This window comes from Coregonus clupeaformis, unplaced genomic scaffold (assembly GCF_020615455.1).
Source record: "Coregonus clupeaformis isolate EN_2021a unplaced genomic scaffold, ASM2061545v1 scaf0191, whole genome shotgun sequence".
Lineage (NCBI taxonomy): Eukaryota > Metazoa > Chordata > Actinopteri > Salmoniformes > Salmonidae > Coregonus > Coregonus clupeaformis.
Window position 1 is genome coordinate 29345 of NW_025533646.1, and position 22350 is coordinate 51694.

A 22350-nucleotide genomic window follows, 5' to 3' on the forward strand; every position below is an offset into this window, starting at 1 on the left:
ACATGAGTATCAAGAGTGAAAAATATATATATTTTAATATTTCAAATGTAAAAATGCTATTATCGCATAGATACTGAGTACTGGCACATTCCTTGTGTTCTCTGCTTGTTCTAGGACTTCTCAATTACTACTGATCATGTAATAATTGGAAGTTTAGTTTATGAATACAGTACTGACTGATATCAGATGGGTCTATTATTGCTTGGAAACACCTTGAGCATCATAGCCTGTCAGCTGAAGAGTTCCACATATAGAGACACATCCTAAGGATATCACCACTAGGGTTGCAATATTCCAGAAACAATTACGGAAACTTTCCCTAAATAAGCTTTACCAAAAGTCCTGGTCTGAAGATTCACAGTTGGAGGATTCCCTTCCTCCAACCAGGATTTCCGGAAAAGCTGGGAATTTTAGGAAAGTTTCCGTAATTGTGCAACCCCCCCCCCCCATCAACAGCACAGTCTACTAGCCCAGCCCCAGGGGGAGAGAACCACCTACCCAGAGCCAGATATGTCCTCCTCCTCCCCTTCCTCCTGCTCCTCATCGTAAGACTCCAGCTTCACTCCCTCCGCTCTGAGGCCAGCAAATGAAGGGCCCTCTTCTTCATCAGAGCCGTGCTTGTGATGGTCGTCTCCTTCCTCTTCATCAACACCATCACCATCTCTCTCAGCCTTCTGCTGCTCAGCCGTCGGAGGTTCTATCTCTGGTTTGTTCCTGGTTAACTCAGTCTCCTCCTCCTGTGGGGGGTGATATGATGTCCTTACTTCACATCCTGTTTGTCAATAATTTTACTACATCATAATCATGTTTATCAATAATTTTACTGTATCATAATCCTGTTTATCAATAATTTTACTACATCATAATCCTGTTTATCAATCATTTTGCTACATCATAATCCTGTTTATCAATAACTTTACTGCATCATAATCCTGTTTATTAATCTTAATACATCATAATCCTGTTTATCAATAATTTTACTGTATCATAATCCTGTTTATCAATCATTTTACTGCATCATAATCCTATTTATTAATCTTAATACATCATAATCCTGTTTATCAATAATTTTACTACATCATAATCCTGTTTATCAATCATTTTGCTACATCATAATCCTGTTTATCAATCATTTTACTGCATCATAATCCTGTTTATTAATCTTAATACATCATAATCCTGTTTATCAATAATTTTACTACATCATAATCCTGTTTATCAATCATTTTGCTACATCATAATCCTGTTTATCAATAATTTTACTGCATCATAATCCTGTTTATTAATCTTAATACATCATAATCCTGTTTATCAATAATTTTACTACATCATAATCCTATTTATTAATCTTAATACATCATAATCCTGTTTATCAATAATTTTACTACATCATAATCCTGTTTATCAATCATTTTGCTACATCATAATCCTGTTTATCAATAATTTTACTGCATCATAATCCTGTTTATTAATCTTAATACATCATAATCCTGTTTATCAATAATTTTACTGTATCATAATCCTGTTTATCAATCATTTTACTGCATCATAATCCTATTTATTAATCTTAATACATCATAATCCTGTTTATCAATAATTTTACTACATCATAATCCTGTTTATCAATCATTTTGCTACATCATAATCCTGTTTATCAATCATTTTACTGCATCATAATCCTGTTTATTAATCTTAATACATCATAATCCTGTTTATCAATAATTTTACTACATCATAATCCTGTTTATCAATAATTTTACTGCATCATAATCCTGTTTATTAATCTTAATACATCATAATCCTGTTTATCAATAATTTTACTACAATCTGTTATCATAATCCTGTTTATCAATCATTTTACTGCATCATAATCCTGTTTATTAATCTTAATACATCATAATCCTGTTTATCAATAATTTTACTACATCATAATCCTGTTTATCAATCATTTTGCTACATCATAATCCTGTTTATCAATCATTTTACTGCATCATAATCCTGTTTATTAATCTTAATACATCATAATCCTGTTTATCAATAATTTTACTACATCATAATCCTGTTTATCAATAATTTTACTGCATCATAATCCTGTTTATTAATCTTAATACATCATAATCCTGTTTATCAATAATTTTACTACATCATAATCCTATTTATTAATCTTAATACATCATAATCCTGTTTATCAATAATTTTACTACATCATAATCCTGTTTATCAATCATTTTGCTACATCATAATCCTGTTCATCAATAATTTTACTGCATCATAATCCTGTTTATTAATCTTACTACATCATAATCCTGTTTATCAATAAGTTTACTACATCATAATCCTGTTTATCAATCATTTTGCTACATCATAATCCTGTTTATCAATAATTTTACTGCATCATAATCCTGTTTATTAATCTTAATACATCATAATCCTGTTTATCAATAATTTTACTACATCATAATCCTATTTATTAATCTTAATACATCATAATTCTGTTTATCAATAATTTTACTACATCATAATCCTGTTTATCAATCATTTTGCTACATCATAATCCTGTTTATCAATAATTTTACTGCATCATAATCCTGTTTATTAATCTTACTACATCATAATCCTGTTTATCAATCATTTTACTACATCATAATCCTATTTATTAATCTTAATACATCATAATCCTGTTTATCAATCATTGTACTGCATCATAATCCTGTTTATTAATCTTACTACATCATAATCCTGTTTATTAATCTTAATACATCATAATCCTGTTTATCAATAATTTTACTACATCATAATCCTGTTTATCAATCATTTTACTGCATCATAATCCTGTTTATTAATCTTACTACATCATAATCCTGTTTATTAATCTTAATACATCATAATCCTGTTTATCAATCATTTTACTGCATCATAATCCTGTTTATTAATACATTATAATCCTGTTTATCAATAATTTTACTGCATCATAATCCTGTTTATCAATCATTTTACTACATCATAATCCTGTTTATCAATCATTTTACTACATCATAATCCTGTTTATCAATCATTTTGCTACATTATAATCCTATTTATTAATCTTAATACATCAAAATCCTGTTCATCAATCATTTTACTACATCATAATCCTGTTTATCAATCATTTTACTGCATCATAATCCTGTTTATTAATCTTAATACATCATAATCCTGATTGTCAATCATTTTACTGCATCATAATCCTGTTTATTAATATTAATACATTATAATCCTGTTTATCAATAATTTTGCTACATCATAATCCTGTTTATCAATCATTTTACTACATCATAATCCTGTTTATCAATCATTTTGCTACATCATAATCCAGTTTATCAATCATTTTACTACATCATAATCCTGTTTATTAATCTTACTACATCAAAATCCTGTTTATCAATCATTTTACTACATCATAATCCTATTTATTAATCTTACTACATCATAATCCTGTTTATCAATAATTTTACTGCATCATAATCCTGTTTATCAATCTTACTACATCATAATGCTGTTTATCAATCATTTTACTACATCATAATCCTGTTATCAATCATTTTCTACTACATCAAAATCCTGTTCATCAATCATTTTGCTACATCATAATCCTGTTTATCAATAATTTTACTGCATCATAATTCTGTTTATTAATCTTAATACATCATAATCCTGTTTATCAATCATTTTGCTACATCATAATCCTGTTTATCAATCATTTTACTACATCATAATCATTTTATCAATAATTTTACTACATCATAATCCTGTTTATCAATAATTTCACTGCATCATAATCCTGTTTATTAATCTTAATACATCATAATCCTGTTTATCAATAATTTTACTACATCATAATCCTGTTTATTAATCTTACTACATCAAAATCCTGTTTATCAATCATTTTACTACATCATAATCCTATTTATTAATCTTACTACATCATAATCCTGTTTATCAATCATTTTACTGCATCATAATCCTGTTTATTAAGCTTAATACATCATAATGCTGTTTATCAATCATTTTACTACATCATAATCCTGTTCATCAATCATTTTACTACATCAAAATCCTGTTTATCAATCATTTTGCTACATCATAATCCTGTTTATCAATAATTTTACTGCATCATAATTCTGTTTATTAATCTTAATACATCATAATCCTGTTTATCAATCATTTTGCTACATCATAATCCTGTTTATCAATCTTACTACATCATAATCCTGTTTATCAATAATTTTACTGCATCATAATCCTGTTTATCAATATTACTACATCATAATCCTGTTTATCAATCATTTTACTACATCATAATCCTGTTTATCAATAATTTTACTACATCATAATCCTATTTATTAATCTTAATACATCATAATCCTGTTTATCAATACATTTACTACATCACAATCCTGTTTATCAATCATTTTGCTACATCATAATCCTGTTTATCAATAATTTTACTGCATCATAATCCTGTTTATTAATCTTACTACATCATAATCCTGTTTATCAATCATTTTACTACATCATAATCCTGTTTATTAATCTTACTACATCATAATCATGTTTATCAATCATTTTACTACATCATAATCCTGTTTATTAATCTTACTACATCATAATCCTGTTTATCAATCATTTTACTACATCATAATCCTATTTATTAATCTTACTACATCATAATCCTGTTTATCAATCATTTTACTACATCATAATCCTGTTTATTAATCTTACTACATCATAATCCTGTTTATCAATCATTTTACTGCATCATAATCCTGTTTATCAATCTTACTACATCATAATCCTGTTTATCAATCATTTTACTACATCATAATCCTGTTTATCAATCATTTTACTGCATCATAATCCTGTTTATTAATCTTAATACATCATAATCCTGTTTATCAATCATTTTGCTGCATCATAATCCTGTTTATTAATCTTACTACATCATAATCCTGTTTATTAATCTTACTACATCATAATCCTGTTTATCAATCATTTTACTACATCATAATCCTATTTATTAATCTTACTACATCATAATCCTGTTTATCAATAATTTTACTACATCATTATCCTATTTATTAATCTTACTACATCATAATCCTGTTTATCAATAATTTTACTACATCATAATCCTGTTTATCAATCATTTTACTGCATCATAATCCTGTTTATTATCTTAATACATCATAATCCTGTTTCTCAATCATTTTACTACATCATGTCCTATATCTAAAGTCCATTGTACGAGCAATGACCTTGATGCCAAAGATGCTCTTGATGCTGAAGATGATCTTGATGCTAAATATTATCTTGATGTTGTTGGGAAACTCAGCTTGTCTGGGTGCTTATGCCGACAGAGCGAGTGAAAGAGTAAATTACCTTGCAGACGATGGGCTGAGCGCTGCCGGTCTCTGAGCAGCACAGGTTCTCTCTCTCAGAGTTGCAGGCTTTCGGTTTCTGCTCCTCTGTTGAGCTGGAAGAGGCTAAAGGGGGGACTGTAGTGGCCCCCCCTGCCCCCCCTGTCTCCCCCTCTGCCTTGGGCTGCTTCAGGGGGAGGTCCATGTGGAAAGTGATGGAGCAGGAGGTGCAGAACTCCTCAAACCCATAGAGGTACCTGAGGAGAATACAAGAACCGGACCAGCGCCTGACGATTACATCAATATCAAAGCACCACAACACACCAGGCAAAGGCTGATCATTACATCAATATCAAAGCACCACAGCTACTCAAGAGAGGTCCCCCTAAAAGGTATCATTATCAGTGGTAAACAGATAATCAATGGGCTCTCACTACGTACTTGCGGTAAGCACATTTGACATTGTAGCCGGCGGCAGAGTTGAGAACAGGGATTCCCAGAGCTTGGTAGACAGTCTTCCATACGGAACCACTCTCAATCTGCTCCAAACACGAGAGGACAGGACACAGAGTGAAACAGGGAATAAGAGACAGATGTTGGTCAGTGTGAGACAATATGTCTGACTAGAAGATGCACTAAAAACAAAGGCTTGTGAAATCTAAATGGAACTACAGCACGTCAATACATCACAGGGAACTACAGCAGGTCAATACATCACAGGGAACTACAGCAGGTCAATACATCACAGGGAACTACAGCAGGTCAATACATCACAGGGAACTACAGCAGGTCAATACATCACAGGGAACTACAGCAGGTCAATACATCACAGGGAACTACAGCAGGTCAATACATCACAGGGAACTACGGCAGGTCAATACATCACAGGGAACTACAGCAGGTCAATACATCACAGGGAACTACAGCAGGTCAATACATCACAGGGAACTACAGCAGGTCAATACATCACAGGGAACTACAGCAGGTCAATACATCACAGGGAACTACAGCAGGTCAATACATCACAGGGAACTACAGCAGGTCAATACATCACAGGGAACTACAGCAGGTCAATACATCACAGGGAACTACAGCACGTCAATACATCACAGGGAACTACAGCACGTCAATACATCACAGGGAACTACAGCAGGTCAATACATCACAGGGGAACTACAGCAGGGGGGCGTCAATACATCACAGGGAACTACAGCAGGTCAATACATCACAGGGAACTACAGCAGGTCAATACATCACAGGGAACTACAGCAGGTCAATACATCACAGGGAACTACAGCACGTCAATACATCACAGGGAACTACAGCAGGTCAATACATCACAGGGAACTACAGCAGGTCAATACATCACAGGGAACTACAGCACGTCAATACATCACAGGGAACTACAGCACGTCAATACATCACAGGGAACTACAGCAGGTCAATACATCACAGGGAACTACAGCAGGTCAATACATCACAGGGAACTACAGCACGTCAATACATCACAGGGAACTACAGCAGGTCAATACATCACAGGGAACTACAGCAGGTCAATACATCACAGGGAACTACAGCAGGTCAATACATCACAGGGAACTACAGCAGGTCAATACATCACAGGGAACTACAGCAGGTCAATACATCACAGGGAACTACAGCAGGTCAATACATCACAGGGAACTACAGCAGGTCAATACATCACAGGGAACTACAGCAGGTCAATACATCACAGGGAACTACAGCAGGTCAATACATCACAGGGAACTACAGCAGGTCAATACATCACAGGGAACTACAGCACGTCAATACATCACAGGGAACTACAGCAGGTCAATACATCACAGGGAACTACAGCAGGTCAATACATCACAGGGAACTACAGCAGGTCAATACATCACAGGGAACTACAGCAGGTCAATACATCACAGGGAACTACAGCAGGTCAATACATCACAGGGAACTACAGCACGTCAATACATCACAGGGAACTACAGCAGGTCAATACATCACAGGGAACTACAGCAGGTCAATACATCACAGGGAACTACAGCACGTCAATACATCACAGGGAACTACAGCACGTCAATACATCACAGGGAACTACAGCACGTCAATACATCACAGGGAACTACAGCACGTCAATACATCACAGGGAACTACAGCACGTCAATACATCACAGGGAACTACAGCAGGTCAATACATCACAGGGAACTACAGCAGGTCAATACATCACAGGGAACTACAGCAGGTCAATACATCACAGGGAACTACAGCAGGTCAATACATCACAGGGAACTACAGCACGTCAATACATCACAGGGAACTACAGCACGTCAATACATCACAGGGAACTACAGCAGGTCAATACATCACAGGGAACTACAGCAGGTCAATACATCACAGGGAACTACAGCACGTAAATACATCACAGGGAACTACAGCAGGTCAATACATCACAGGGAACTACAGCAGGTCAATACATCACAGGGAACTACAGCAGGTCAATACATCACAGGGAACTACAGCAGGTCAATACATCACAGGGCCCAATTAGAAGTGAGGGTTAAGATGATGTGGAACACCAATGAACGTCATGATAAGTGTGTGTGTGTGTGTGTGTGTGTGTGTGTGTGTGTGGGTTACTCACATCATGGAAGCCTCCCAGTTTGTGCACCAGTCTGTAGAGCTTGAAGAGGTCCAGGTTCCTGTAGCCCAGTACCGGTTTCTTGTTGATGGGGGTTCCTACACAACGTAATGGTTAGTCCATGAAAACCCAATATAGTGTATCGCAGAAGTATTGCAAAACACATTTTTATTTGTGCTTCCCATGACTTTGTTTTTGTATTATATATATACACACTACCAATCAAAAGTTTGGACACTCCTACTCATTCAAGGGTTTTTCTTTATTTATACTATTTTCTACATTGTAGAATAATAGTGAAGACATCAAAACTATGAAATAACACATATGGAATCATGTAGTAACCAAAAAAGTGTTAAACAAATCAAAAATATATTTTAAATTTGAGATTCTTCAAAGTAGCCACCCTTTGCCTTGATGACAGCTTTGCACACTCTTGGCATTCTCTCAACCAGCTTCATTAGGAATGCTTTTCCAACAGTCTTGATGGATTTCCCACATATGCTGAGCACTTGTTGGCTGCTTTTCCTTCACTCTGCGGTCCGACTCATCCCAAACCATCTCAATTGGGTTGAGGTCGGGGGATTGTGGAGGCCAGGTCATCTGATGCAGCACTCCATCTCTCTCCTTCTTGGTCAAATAGCCCTTACACAGCCTGGAGGTGTGTTGGGTCATTGTCCTGTTGAAAAACAAATGATAGTCCCACTAAGCGCAAACCAGATGGGATGGCGTATCGCTGCAGAATGCTGTGGTAGCCATGCTGGTTAAATGTGCCTTGAATTCTCAATAAATCACAGACAGTGTCACCAGCAAAGCACCCCCACACCATAACACCTCCTCCTCCATGCTTTACGGTGGGAAATACACATGCGGAGATCATCCTTTCACCCACACCGCATCTCACAAAGACACAGCGGTTGGAACCAAAAATCTCCAATTTGGACTCCAGAGCAAAGGACACATTTCCACCGGTCTAATGTCCATTGCTCGTGTTTCTTGGCCCAAGCAAGTCTCTTCTTATTATTGGTGTCCTTTAGTAGTGGTTTCTTTGCAGCAATTCGACCATGAAGGCCTGATTCACGTAGTCTCTGAACAGTTGATGTTGAGATGTGTCTGTTACTTGAACTCTGTGAAGCATTTATTTGGGCTGCAATATGAGGTGCAGTTAACTCTAATGAACGTATCCTCTGCAGCAGAGGTAACTCTGGGTCTTCCATTCCTGTGGCGGTCCTCATGAGAGCCAGTTTCATCATAGCGCTTGATGGTTTTTGCGACTGCACTTGAAGAAACTTTCAAAGTTCTTCACATTTTCCATATTGACTGACCTTCATGTCTTAAAGTAATGATGGACTGTCGTTTCTCTTTGATTATTTGAGCTGTTCTTGCCATAATATGGACTTGGTCTTTTACCAAATAGGGCTATATTCTGTATACCCCCCAACACAACTGATTGGCTCAAACACATTAAGAAGGAACGAAATTCCACAAATTAACAAGGCACACCGGTTAATTGAAATTCATTCCAGGTGACTACCTCATGAAGCTGGTTGAGAGAATGCCAAGAGTGTGCAAAGCTGTCATCAAGGCAAAGGGTGGCTACTATATTTTGAATTGTTTAACACTTTTTTGGTTACTACATGATTCCATATGCGTTATTTCATAGTTTTGATGTCTTCACTATTATTCCACAATGTAGAAAATATTAAAAATAAAGAAAAACCTTTGAATAAGTAGGTGTGTCCAAACTTTGTGTTATATATATAATAAAATATATATATATATATATATATATATATATATCTCTTTTGTGGGTATAATGCGTATATTTATGTTGTATTATACAGGGCACATTTGAAAAATAAAGGTTCCATCAAATAAAAACATCCAGTTACTGTCAGGCAGAGAAGGCTGTTGGGGGGAAGCTATAGGATGACGGACTCATTGTAATGGCTGGCGGTTGGGGGGAAGCTATAGGATGACGGACTCATTGTAATGGCTGGCTGTTGGGGGAAGCTATAGGATGACGGACTCATTGTAATGGCTGGCTGTTGGGGGGAAGCTATAGGATGACGGACTCATTGTAATGGCTGGCTGTTGGGGGAAGCTATAGGATGACGGACTCATTGTAATGGCTGGCTGTTGGGGGGGAAGCTATAGGATGACGGACTCATTGTAATGGCTGGCTGTTGGGGGAAGCTATAGGATGACGGACTCATTGTAATGGCTGGCTGTTGGGGGGAAGCTATAGGATGGCGGACTCATTGTAATGGCTGGCTGTTGGGGGAAGCTATAGGATGACGGACTCATTGTAATGGCTGGCTGTTGCGGGGAAGCTTATAGGATGACGGACTCATTGTAATGGCTGGCTGTTGGGGGAAGCTATAGGATGACGGACTCATTGTAATGGCTGGCTGTTGGGGGGAAGCTATAGGATGACGGACTCATTGTAATGGCTGGCTGTTGGGGGGGAAGCTATAGGATGACGGACTCATTGTAATGGCTGGCTGTTGGGGGAAGCTATAGGATGACGGACTCATTGTAATGGCTGGCTGTTGGGGGAAACTATAGGATGACGGACTCATTGTAATGGCTGGCTGTTGGGGGGAAGCTATAGGATGACGGACTCATTGTAATGGCTGGCTGTTGGGGGGAAGCTATAGGATGACGGACTCATTGTAATGGCTGGCTGTTGCGGGGAAGCTATAGGATGACGGACTCATTGTAATGGCTGGCTGTTGGGGGGAAGCTATAGGATGACGGACTCATTGTAATGGCTGGCTGTTGGGGGGAAGCTATAGGATGACGGACTCATTGTAATGGCTGGAATGTAACGGTTTTCATATGTTTGATGTGTCTACAGTCCCATTTATTCCATTACAGCCATTCTTCCTATAGCTCCACCCACTAGCTTCCTCTGCTGTCAGGTGCACTGTGGGTACATAAAGTTAATGGGCTGAAATGTTCCATTCTATAAACTGCAGACCTCTGTCCTCCATGAACTTGTACAGCTGCTGCAGGAAGTTGTCTCTCTCCTCAGGGAACGGCTCCACTTCCTCCTGCACACAGGAACAGGAAATAACAATACAGAGCTCAGCTTGGCTCCTCCCACTGAGAGAGGTGTGTCATACCCTGGAATTTTTACAAATATTTGACTGATTTAGATTCCTTCCAATAGCATTTATATACAGTGTGGAAGGAAAGGGTCCTAGAATTTAACCTTGGGGGACCCCTTTTCTCGTAAGCTGTCGAAACTGATATTATGCCCACATCTCTTTAATGGCCTAAACTCAAAGGACATCTCTCTAATGGCTTAAACTCACCAAAGGTGAGTGTGCGAGGTGTGTGTGATTTATTTTAGAATGCATTGTTTTGAATTATAATGACCCAACCCAAGCCGGGCGGGTTGTCTGCTTTGATGCCTCGCTCAATTAGAGCGTCTCTATTTTAGCAATTTAATCGCTGGCATAGTCACACAAAACAATAGAAATGTTGTCATTATTCATTCTTTTTCAAGCTCATTTGAATTGGAAGAGGTAGCTAAGGGTTGAGGCTTTACCATACATGCTAAATTAGACCAATTCATCCACTTATGGAAACACAACATCGCTATCAGCAAAGATGATTGGAGATATGGACTGTCCTGCTAGCGTAGAGTCACCGCTCTGTCTGTCCGGTCCTTTCCTCCCGCCTCGCTCTGCTTGCTCCGCCCGCCCCCCTTCTGGTGAGGTTTTCCCTTTACTCGGCAGCCAGCAGGTAATATGACATGATTACCTCTTCCTCCTCTTCGCTGGCCTCTTCCTCATGCTCTTCCTCCTCCTCCTCATCTTCCTCACTGGTGGAACTCTCATCTTTCACCTCTGTCCTCCAAGAGCCGGGCACCACCGCCTGATGCACAAACTCCACGGCCGCATCCAGCGCTGACACACACACACGGACACACGGACACACACACACACACACACACACACACACACACACACACACACACACACACACACACACACACACACACACACACACACGGACACACACACACACACAGCCAAGCGGACAGTCCACACACACACGGACACACACACACACGGAGACAGACACACAAACGCATTATGAGGGCCACTTATCTATATAACACACTGTGAGTACTAAGACGGTAACCAAAATAACTTGTCTTTCTTAGCCAATGACTGTATATATGAATAGACATCGATCACGTGACACCATTCATTCCTCTGTGAAGACTCAACACTGAAGCCAAATGAAAAGATGGCATCTAATGGAGACATAACATGCGCAGTTTGAGCTACTCCAGGAAGTGACGTTGCAGGCTAGCTCAGTGCTGCCCCCTCTCATTGAGTAACTCCAGTTGAAGGCCGACCGGGGTACTGCAGGCTGCCATTAAATTTACATTTTAGTCATTTAGCAGATGCTCTTATCCAGAGCGACTTACAGTTAGTGCATTTGGTTACTACATGATTCCATAGCTAGGTGAGATGACACATCACAATCGTATCAAGTACATTTTTCCCTCAACAAAATATATACAGTGCATTCGGAAAGTATTGAGACCCCTTCACTTTTTCCACATTTTGTTACGTTAAAGCCTTCTTCTAAAATGGATTAAACTAAATGTTTTCCTCATCAATCTACACACAATAACCCATAATGACAAAGCGAAAACATGTTTTTCGAAATGTTTGCAAAAAAAAAAAAAATGTTATTTACATAAGTATTCAGACCCTTTGCTATGAGCCTCGAAATTGAGCTCAGGTGCATCCTGTTTCCATTGATCATCCCTGAGATGTTTCTACAACTTGATTGAAGTCCACCTGTGGTAAATTCAATTGATTGGACATGATGGTCACTCTGACAGAGCTCCAGAGTTCCTCTGTGGAGATGGGAGAACCTTCCAGAAGGACAACCATCTCTGCAGCACTCCACCAATCAGGCCTTTATGGTAGAGTGGCCAGACGGAAGCCACTCTTCAGTAAAAGGCACATGACAGCCCGCTTGGAGTTTGCCAAAAGGCACCTAAAGGACTCTCAGACCATGAGAAACAAGATTCTCTGGTCTGATGAAACCAAGATTGAACTCTTTGGCCTGAATGCCAAGCGTCACGTCTGGAGGAAACCTGGCACCATCCCTATGGTGAATAATGGTGATGGCAGCATCATGCTGTGGGGATGTTTTTCAGCGGCACAGAGAGATACAGAGTGATCTGAGCACTCTGGAGCAGGTTCTCAGACTGGGGCGAAGGTTCACCTTCCAACAGGACAACGACCCTAAGCACACAGCCAAGACAATGCATGAGTTGCTTCAGGACAAGTCTCTGAATGTCCTTGAGTGGCCCAGCCAGAGCCCGGACTTAAACCCGATCGAACATCTCTGGAGAGACCTGAAAATAGCTGTGTAGCGACACTCCCCATCCAACCTGACAGAGCTTGAGAGGATCTGCAGAGAAGAATGGGAGAAACTCCCCAAATACAGGTGTGCCAAGCTTGTAGCGTCATACCCAAGGAGACTCGAGGCTGTAATTGCTGCCAAAGGTGCTTCAACAAAGTACTGAGTAAAGGGTCTGAATACTTATGTAAATGTAATATCAGTTTTTAATTTTTATAAAATTTGCAAACATTCCCCAAAATAAGTTTCACTTTGTCATTATGGGGTATTGTGTGTAGATTGTTGGTAAAAAAATAAAAAAATAAAAAATCAATTTCAGAATAAGGCTGTAACGTAACAAAATGTGGAAAAGGTCAAGGGGTCTGAATACTTTTTGAATGCACGGTGTGTGATATATACAATACCAGTCAAAAGTTTGGACACACCTAAAATAATAAATAATATGCCATTTAGCAGACGCTTTTATCCAAAGCGACTTACAGTCATGCGTGCATACATTTTTACGTATGGGTGGTCCCGGGGATCGAACCCACTACCTTGGCGTTACAAGCGCCGTGCTCTACCAGCTGAGCTACAGAGGACCACACACTTCGTGCAGCACTTTGATTTGATGTCTTCACTATTATTCTACAATGTAGAAAATAGTAAAAAAATAAAGAAAAACCCTTGAATGAGTAGGTGTGTCCAAACTTTTGACCGGTAGTGTACATACAAAAGTATGTGGAACACATTAATGCCCATGATTTTGGAATGAGATGTTCGACGAGCAGGTGTCCACATACTTTTGGTCATGTAGTGTGTATGAATGAGAGAAAGAGGATATATACAGTTGAAGTCAGAAGTTTACATGCACTTAGGTTGGAGTCATTAAAACCACTCCACAAATGTCTTGTTAACAAACTATAGATTTGGCAAGTCGGTTAGGACATCTACTTTGTGCGTGACACAAGTAATTTTTCCAACAATTCTTTACAGACAGATTATTTCACTTATAATTCACTGTATCACAATTCCAGTGGGTCAGAAGTTTACATACACTAAGTTGACTGTGCCTTTAAACAGCTTGGAAAATTCCAGAAAATGATGTCATGGCTTTAGAAGCTTCTGATAGGCTAATTGACATAATTTGAGTCAATTGGAGGTGTACCTGTGGATGTATTTCAAGGCCTACCTTCAAACTCAGTGCCTCTTTGCTTGACATCATGGGAAAATCAAAAGAAATCAGCAAAGACCTCAGAAAAAAAATGGTAGACCTCCACAAGTCTGGTTCATCCTTGGGAGCAATTTCCAAACGCCTGAAGGTACCACGTTAATCTGTACAAACAATAGTACGCAAGTATAAACACCATGGGACCACGCAGCCGTCATACCGCTCAGGTCATACCGCTCAGGAAGGAGACGCGTTCTGTCTCCTAGAGATTAACGTACTTTGGTGCGAAAAGTGCAAATCAATCCCAGAACAACAGCAAAGGACCAAGTGAAGATGCTGGAGGAAACAGGTACAAAATTATCTATATCCACAGTAAAGAGTCCTATATCGACATAACCTGAAACGCCGCTCAGCAAGGAAGAAGCCACTGCTCCAAAACCGCCATAAAAAAGCCAGACTACGGTTTGCAACTGCACATGGGGACAAAGATCGTACTTTTTGGAGAAATGTCCTCTGGTCTGATGAAACAAAAATAGAACTGTTTGGCCATAATGACCATCGTTATGTTTGGAGGAAAAAGAGGAAGGCTTGCAAGCCGAAGAACACCATCCCAACCGTGAAGCACGGGGGTGGCAGCATCATGCTGTGGGGGTGCTTTGCTGCAAGACGGACTGGTGCACTTCACAAAATAGATGGCATCATGAGGAAGGAAAATGATGTGTATATATTGAAGCAACATCTCAAGACATCAGTCAGGAAGTTAAAGCTTGGTCGCAAATGGGTCTTCCAAATGGACAATGACCCCAAGAATACTTCCAAAGTTGTGGCAAAATGGCTTAAGGACAACAGAGTCAAGGTATTTGAGTGGCCATCACTCCTATTAAAAATTTTGGGCAGAACTGAAAAAGCGTGTGCGAGCAAGGAGGCCTACAAACCTGACTCAGTTACACCAGCTCTGTCAGGAGGAATGGGCCAAAATTCATCCAACTTATTGTGGGAAGCTTGTGGAAGGCTACCCGAAACGTTTGACCCAAGTTAAGCAATTTAAAGGCAATGCTACCAAATACTAATTGAGTGTATATAAACTTCTGACCCACTGGAAATGTGATGAAAGAAATAAAAGCTGAAATAAATCATTCTCTCTACTATTATTCTGACATTTCACATTCTTAAAATTTTACATTTTAGTCATTTAGCAGACGCTCTTATCCAGAGCGACTTACAGTTTAGTGAGTGCATACATTTTTCATAAAATAAAGTGGTGATCCTAACTGACCTAAAACAGGGAATTTTTACTAGGATTAAATGTCAGGAATTGTGAAAAACTGAGTTTAAATGGATTTGGCTAAGGTGTATGTAAACTTCCGACTTCAACTGTATATATAGATAAACATATACACTGAACAAAAATATAAACGCAACATATAAAGTGTTGGTCCCATGTTTCATGAGCTGAAATAAAAGATCCCAGAAATGTTCCATACGCACAAAAAGCTTATTTCTCTCAAATGTTGTGCACAAATTTGCTTACATCTCTGTTAGTGAGCATTTCTCCTTTGTCAAGATAATCCATCCACCTGACAGGTGCGGCATATCAAGAAGCTGATTAAACAGCATGATCATTACACAGGTGCACCTTGTGCTGGGGACAATAAAAGGCCACTCTAAAATGTGCAGTTTTGTCACACAACGCAATGCCACAGATGTCTCAAGTTTTGAGGGAGCATGCAATTGGCATGCTGACTGCAGGAGAGAGAGAGAGAGAGAGAGAGAGAGAGAGAGAGAGAGAGAGAGAGAGAGAGAGAGAGAGAGAGAGAGAGAGAGAGAGAGAGAAGTCTTCCCCCCAGATGTCTCTTTCTTCCCCCCAGATGTCTCTTTCTTCCCCCCAGATGTCTCTTTCTTCCCCCAGATGTCTCTTTCTTCCCCCCAGATGTCTCTTTCTTCCCCCCAGATGTGTCTCTTTCTTCCCCCCAGATGTGTCTCTTTCTTCCCCCCAGCTGTCTCTGCCAGGTCTGACAGAAGAGACATAAGATCCTGTCCTGTATTCACAAAGGCTGAATTTACACAGGCAGCCCAATTATTGGTAAAAGATCTGATCTCATTGGCCAAAAGACCAATTAGTGGCAAAAGATCAGAATTGGATCGCCTGTGTAAACGCAGCCGATGCATCTCAGGCATCGCAGTGCTGATCTACAATCAGTTTGGCCTTTTAGATAATGAACAAGATGACATGGAAAGGGGGGTATTTTGAACAATAAACCTGGATTATCACAGTTACTCTGGGACACTGTGAATACGGACCCTAATATAGTACAACATATCATAATAAAAGCCATTTAAGCGGACGCTTTTATCCAAAGCGAGTTATAGTCATGCGTGCATAAATGTTATGTATAGGTGGCCGCAGCAGAAATCGAACCCACAACCCTTGGCGTTGCAAGCGCCATGCTCTACCGACTGAGCCTCCCGTGGTCCCAGTCTGTACGCTGGAAGACCTCCTCCTCGGCGCAGACAGCGTTAACTCACCTGGCTTGAGCCCTGCGTCAGCTTTAGGAGGAGAGTCTGTGTTCATCACCGTCACGTCCTTCCTCAGCACCGTGTTACTGAAACAGACAGACAACCCCCATCAGTATCCACACAACCCCCATCAGTATCCACACAACCCCCATCAGTATCCACACACAACCCCCATCAGTATCCACACAACCCCCATCAGTATCCACACAACCCCCATCAGTATCCACACAACCCCCATCAGTATCCACACAACCCCCATCAGTATCCACACAACCCCCATCAGTATCACACACAACCCCCCATCAGTATCCACACAACCCCCATCAGTATCCAAGCACACAACCCCCATCAGTATCCACACAACCCCCATCAGTATCACACACAACCCCCATCAGTATCCACACAACCCCCATCAGTATCACACACAACCCCCATCAGTATCCACACACCCCCCATCAGTATCCACACACAACCCCCATCAGTATCCACACAACCCCCATCAGTATCCACACAACCCCCATCAGTATCCACACACAACCCCCATCAGTATCCACACAACCCCCATCAGTATCCACACAACCCCCATCAGTATCCACACAACCCCCATCAGTATCCACACAACCCCCATCAGTATCCACACAACCCCCATCAGTATCCACACAACCCCCATCAGTATCCACACAACCCCCATCAGTATCCACACACAACCCCCATCAGTATCCACACAACCCCCATCAGTATCCACACAACCCCATCAGTATCCACACACAACCCCCATCAGTATCCACACACAACCCCCATCAGTATCCACACACAACCCCCATCAGTATCCACACAACCCCCATCAGTATCCACACAACCCCCATCAGTATCCACACAACCCCCATCAGTATCCACACAACCCCCATCAGTATCCACACACAACCCCCATCAGTATCCACACACAACCCCCCATCAGTATCCACACACAACCCATCTAGTATCCACACAACCCCATCAGTATCCACACACAACCCCATCAGTATCCACACACAACCCCCATCAGTATCCACACAACCCCCATCAGTATCCACACACAACCCCCATCACTATCCACACACAACCCCCATCACTATCCACACACATCCCCCATCAGTATCCACACACAACCCCCATCAGTATCCACACACAACACCCATCAGTATCCACACACAACCCCCATCAGTATCCACACAACCCCATCAGTATCCACACAACCCCCATCACTATCCACACACAACCCCCATCAGTATCCACACACAACACCCATCAGTATCCACACACAACACCCATCAGTATCCACACAACACCCATCAGTATCCACACACAACCCCCATCACTATCCACACACAACCCCCATCACTATCCACACACAACCCCCATCAGTATCCACACAACCCCCATCACTATCCACACACAACCCCCATCACTATCCACACACAACCCCCATCACTATCCACACACAACCCCCCATCACTATCCACACAACCCCCATCAGTATCCACACAACCCCCATCAGTATCCACACACAACCCCCATCACTATCCACACACAACCCCCATCACTATCCACACACATCCCCCATCAGTATCCACACACAACCCCCATCAGTATCCACACACAACACCCATCAGTATCCACACACAACCCCCCATCAGTATCCACACAACCCCCATCAGTATCCACACAACCCCCATCACTATCCACACACAACCCCCATCAGTATCCACACACAACACCCATCAGTATCCACACACAACACCCATCAGTATCCACACAACACCCATCAGTATCCACACACAACCCCCATCAGTATCCACACACAACCCCCCATCACTATCCACACACAACCCCCCATCAGTATCCACACAACCCCCATCACTATCCACACACAACCCCCATCACTATCCACACACAACCCCCCATCACTATCCACACACAACCCCCATCACTATCCACACAACCCCCATCAGTATCCACACAACCCCCATCAGTATCCACACACAACCCCCATCACTATCCACACACAACCCCCATCACTATCCACACACAACCCCCATCAGTATCCACACACAAACTAAAAGTGTCACATTTAACCGTTTGCCCAGAGAACTCTGACTCTGAACAGCTAGAGGGGGTTTGTTTAGGGGGGATGGAAATACCATTTAGAGGGGGTTTTGTTAGTTGGGATGGAAATACAATTTAGAGGGGGTTTGGTTAGGGGTGATGGAAATACAATTTAGAATGGGTTTGGTTAGGGGGGATGAAAATACCATTTAGAGGGGGTTTGGTTAGGGGGGATTGAAATACCATTTAGAGGGGGTTTGGTTAGGGGGGATGGAAATACCATTTAGAGGGGTTTGGTTAGGGGGGGTGGAAATACCATTTAGAGGGGGTTTGGTTAGGGGGGATGGAAATACCATTTAGAGGGGGTTTGGTTAGGGGGGATGGAAATACAATTCAGAGGGGGTTTGTTAGGGGGGATGGAAATACCATTTAGAGGGGGTTTGGTTAGGGGGGATGGAAATACCATTTAGAGGGGGTTTGGTTAGGGGGGATGGAAATACCATTTAGAGGGGGTTTGGTTAGGGGGGATGGAAATACCATTTAGTCTTATAGACATGTTTAATATGCATTAATCTGTTACTGGTATTTTACATTTTACATTTTTAGTCATTTAGCAGACGCTCTTATCCAGAGCGACTTACAGTTAGTGAATACATTATTTTATTTTTTTATACTGGCCCCCCGTGGGAATCAAACCCACAACCCTGGCGTTGCAAACGCCATGCTCTATCAACTGAGCTACATCCCTGCCGGCCATTCCCTCCCCTACCCTGGACGACGCTGGGCCAATTGTGCGCCGCCCCATGAGTCTCCTGGTCACGGCCGGCTGCGACAGAGCCTGGATTCGAACCAGGATCTCTAGTGGCACAGTATCCACACACAACACCCATCAGTATCCACACACAACACCCATCAGTATCCACAAACAACACCCATCAGTATCCACACACAACACCCATCAGTATCCACACACAACACCCATCAGTATCACAAACACCATCAGTATCCAACACACACACAACACCCATCAGTATCCACACACAACACCCATCAGTATCCACACACAACACCCATCAGTATCCACACACAACACCCATCAGTATCCACACACAACACCCATCAGTATCCACACACAACCCCCATCAGTATCCACACAACACCCATCAGTATCCACACACAACTGCGCCACTCAGGAGGTTATATTCTACTAGCATTGATCTGGTACTGGTATGTTCTACTAGTATTGATCTGTTACTGGTATGTTCTACTAGTATTGATCTGGTACTGGTATGTTCTACTAGTATTGATCTGGTTCTGGTATGTTCTACTAGTATTGATCTGGTACTGGTATGTTCTACTAGTATTGATCTGGTAGAGGTATGTTCTACTAGCATTGATCTGGTACTGGTATATTCTACTAGTATTGATCTGGTACTGGTATGTTCTACTAGCATTGATCTGGTACTGGTATGTTCTACTAGCATTGATCTGGTACTGGTATATTCTACTAGTATTGATCTGGTTCTGGTATGTTCCACTAGTATTGATCTGGTACTGGTATATTCTACTAGTATTGATCTGGTTCTGGTATGTTCTACTAGTATTGATCTGGTACTGGTATGTTCTACTAGCATTGATCTGGTACTGGTATGTTCTACTAGCATTGATCTGGTTATGGTATGTTCTACTAGTATTGATCTGGTACTGGTATGTTCTACTAGTATTGATCTGGTAGAGGTATGTTCTACTAGCATTGATCTGGTACTGGTATATTCTACTAGTATTGATCTGGTACTGGTATGTTCTACTAGCATTGATCTGGTACTGGTATGTTCTACTAGCATTGATCTGGTACTGGTATATTCTACTAGTATTGATCTGGTTCTGGTATGTTCCACTAGTATTGATCTGGTACTGGTATATTCTACTAGTATTGATCTGGTTCTGGTATGTTCTACTAGTATTGATCTGGTACTGGTATGTTCTACTAGCATTGATCTGGTACTGGTATGTTCTACTAGCATTGATCTGGTTATGGTATGTTCTACTAGTATTGATCTGGTACTGTTCTACTAGTATTGATCTGGTACTGTTCTACTAGTATTGATCTGGTACTGGTATGTTCTACTAGTATTGATCTGGTACTGGTATGTTCTACTAGTATTGATCTGGTACTGGTATGTTCTACTAGTATTGATCTGGTTCTGGTTTGTTCTACTAGTATTGATCTGGTACTGGTATGTTCTACTAGTATTGATATGGTACTGGTATGTTCTACTAGCATTGATCTGGTACTGGTTTGTTCTACTAGTATTGATCTGGTACTGTTCTACTAGTATTGATCTGGTACTGGTATGTTCTACTAGCATTGATCTGGTACTGGTTTGTTCTACTAGTATTGATCTGGTACTGTTCTACTAGTATTGATCTGGTACTGTTCTACTAGTATTGATCTGGTACTGTTCTACTAGTAGTGATCTGGTTCTGGTATGTTCTACTAGTTTTTATCTGGTACTGGTATATTCTACTAGTATTGATCTGGTACTGTTCTACTAGTATTGATCTGGTTCTGGTATGTTCTACTAGGTTTGATCTGGTACTGGTATATTCTACTAGTATTGATCTGGTACTGTTCTACTAGTATTGATCTGGTTCTGGTATGTTCTACTAGTTTTGATCTGGTTCTGGTATGTTCTACTAGTATTGATCTGGTACTGGTATATTCTACTAGTATTGATCTGGAACTGGTATATTCTACTAGTATTGATCTGGTTCTGGTATGTTCTACTAGTATTGATCTGGTTCTGGTATGTTCTGCTAGTATTGATCTGGTTCTGGTATGTTCTACTAGTATTGATCTGGTTCTGGTATGTTCTACTAGCATTGATCTGGTTCTGGTATGTTCTACTAGCATTGATCTGGTACTGGTATGTTCTACTAGCATTGATCTGGTACTGGTATGTTCTACTAGCATTGATCTGGTTATGGTATGTTCTACTAGTATTGATCTGGTACTGGTATATTCTACTAGTATTGATCTGGTTCTGGTATGTTCTACTAGTATTGATCTGTTACTGGTATGTTCTACTAGTATTGATCTGATACTGGTATGTTCTACTAGTATTGATCTGGTACTGGTATGTTCTACTAGTATTGA

General features: G+C 40.5%; 1 protein-coding gene across 1 annotated transcript in view; it reads right to left on the reverse strand.

Moving 5' to 3' along the window:
- Window positions 1-484: 484 nt before the first annotated feature.
- LOC121580594 (AT-rich interactive domain-containing protein 4B) overlaps window positions 485-22350 on the reverse strand; it is an 88591-nt gene continuing 66725 nt past the window's right edge. The window contains exons 10-16 of the mRNA XM_045214043.1: window positions 17118-17194; window positions 11816-11961; window positions 11028-11100; window positions 8048-8142; window positions 5838-5935; window positions 5419-5653; window positions 485-737 (exon numbers count right to left, since the gene is read on the reverse strand). Of these exons, the coding sequence (XP_045069978.1) occupies window positions 495-737; window positions 5419-5653; window positions 5838-5935; window positions 8048-8142; window positions 11028-11100; window positions 11816-11961; window positions 17118-17194 (967 nt within the window). The 3' untranslated portion in view covers window positions 485-494. The remainder of the gene's footprint in view (window positions 738-5418; window positions 5654-5837; window positions 5936-8047; window positions 8143-11027; window positions 11101-11815; window positions 11962-17117; window positions 17195-22350) is intronic.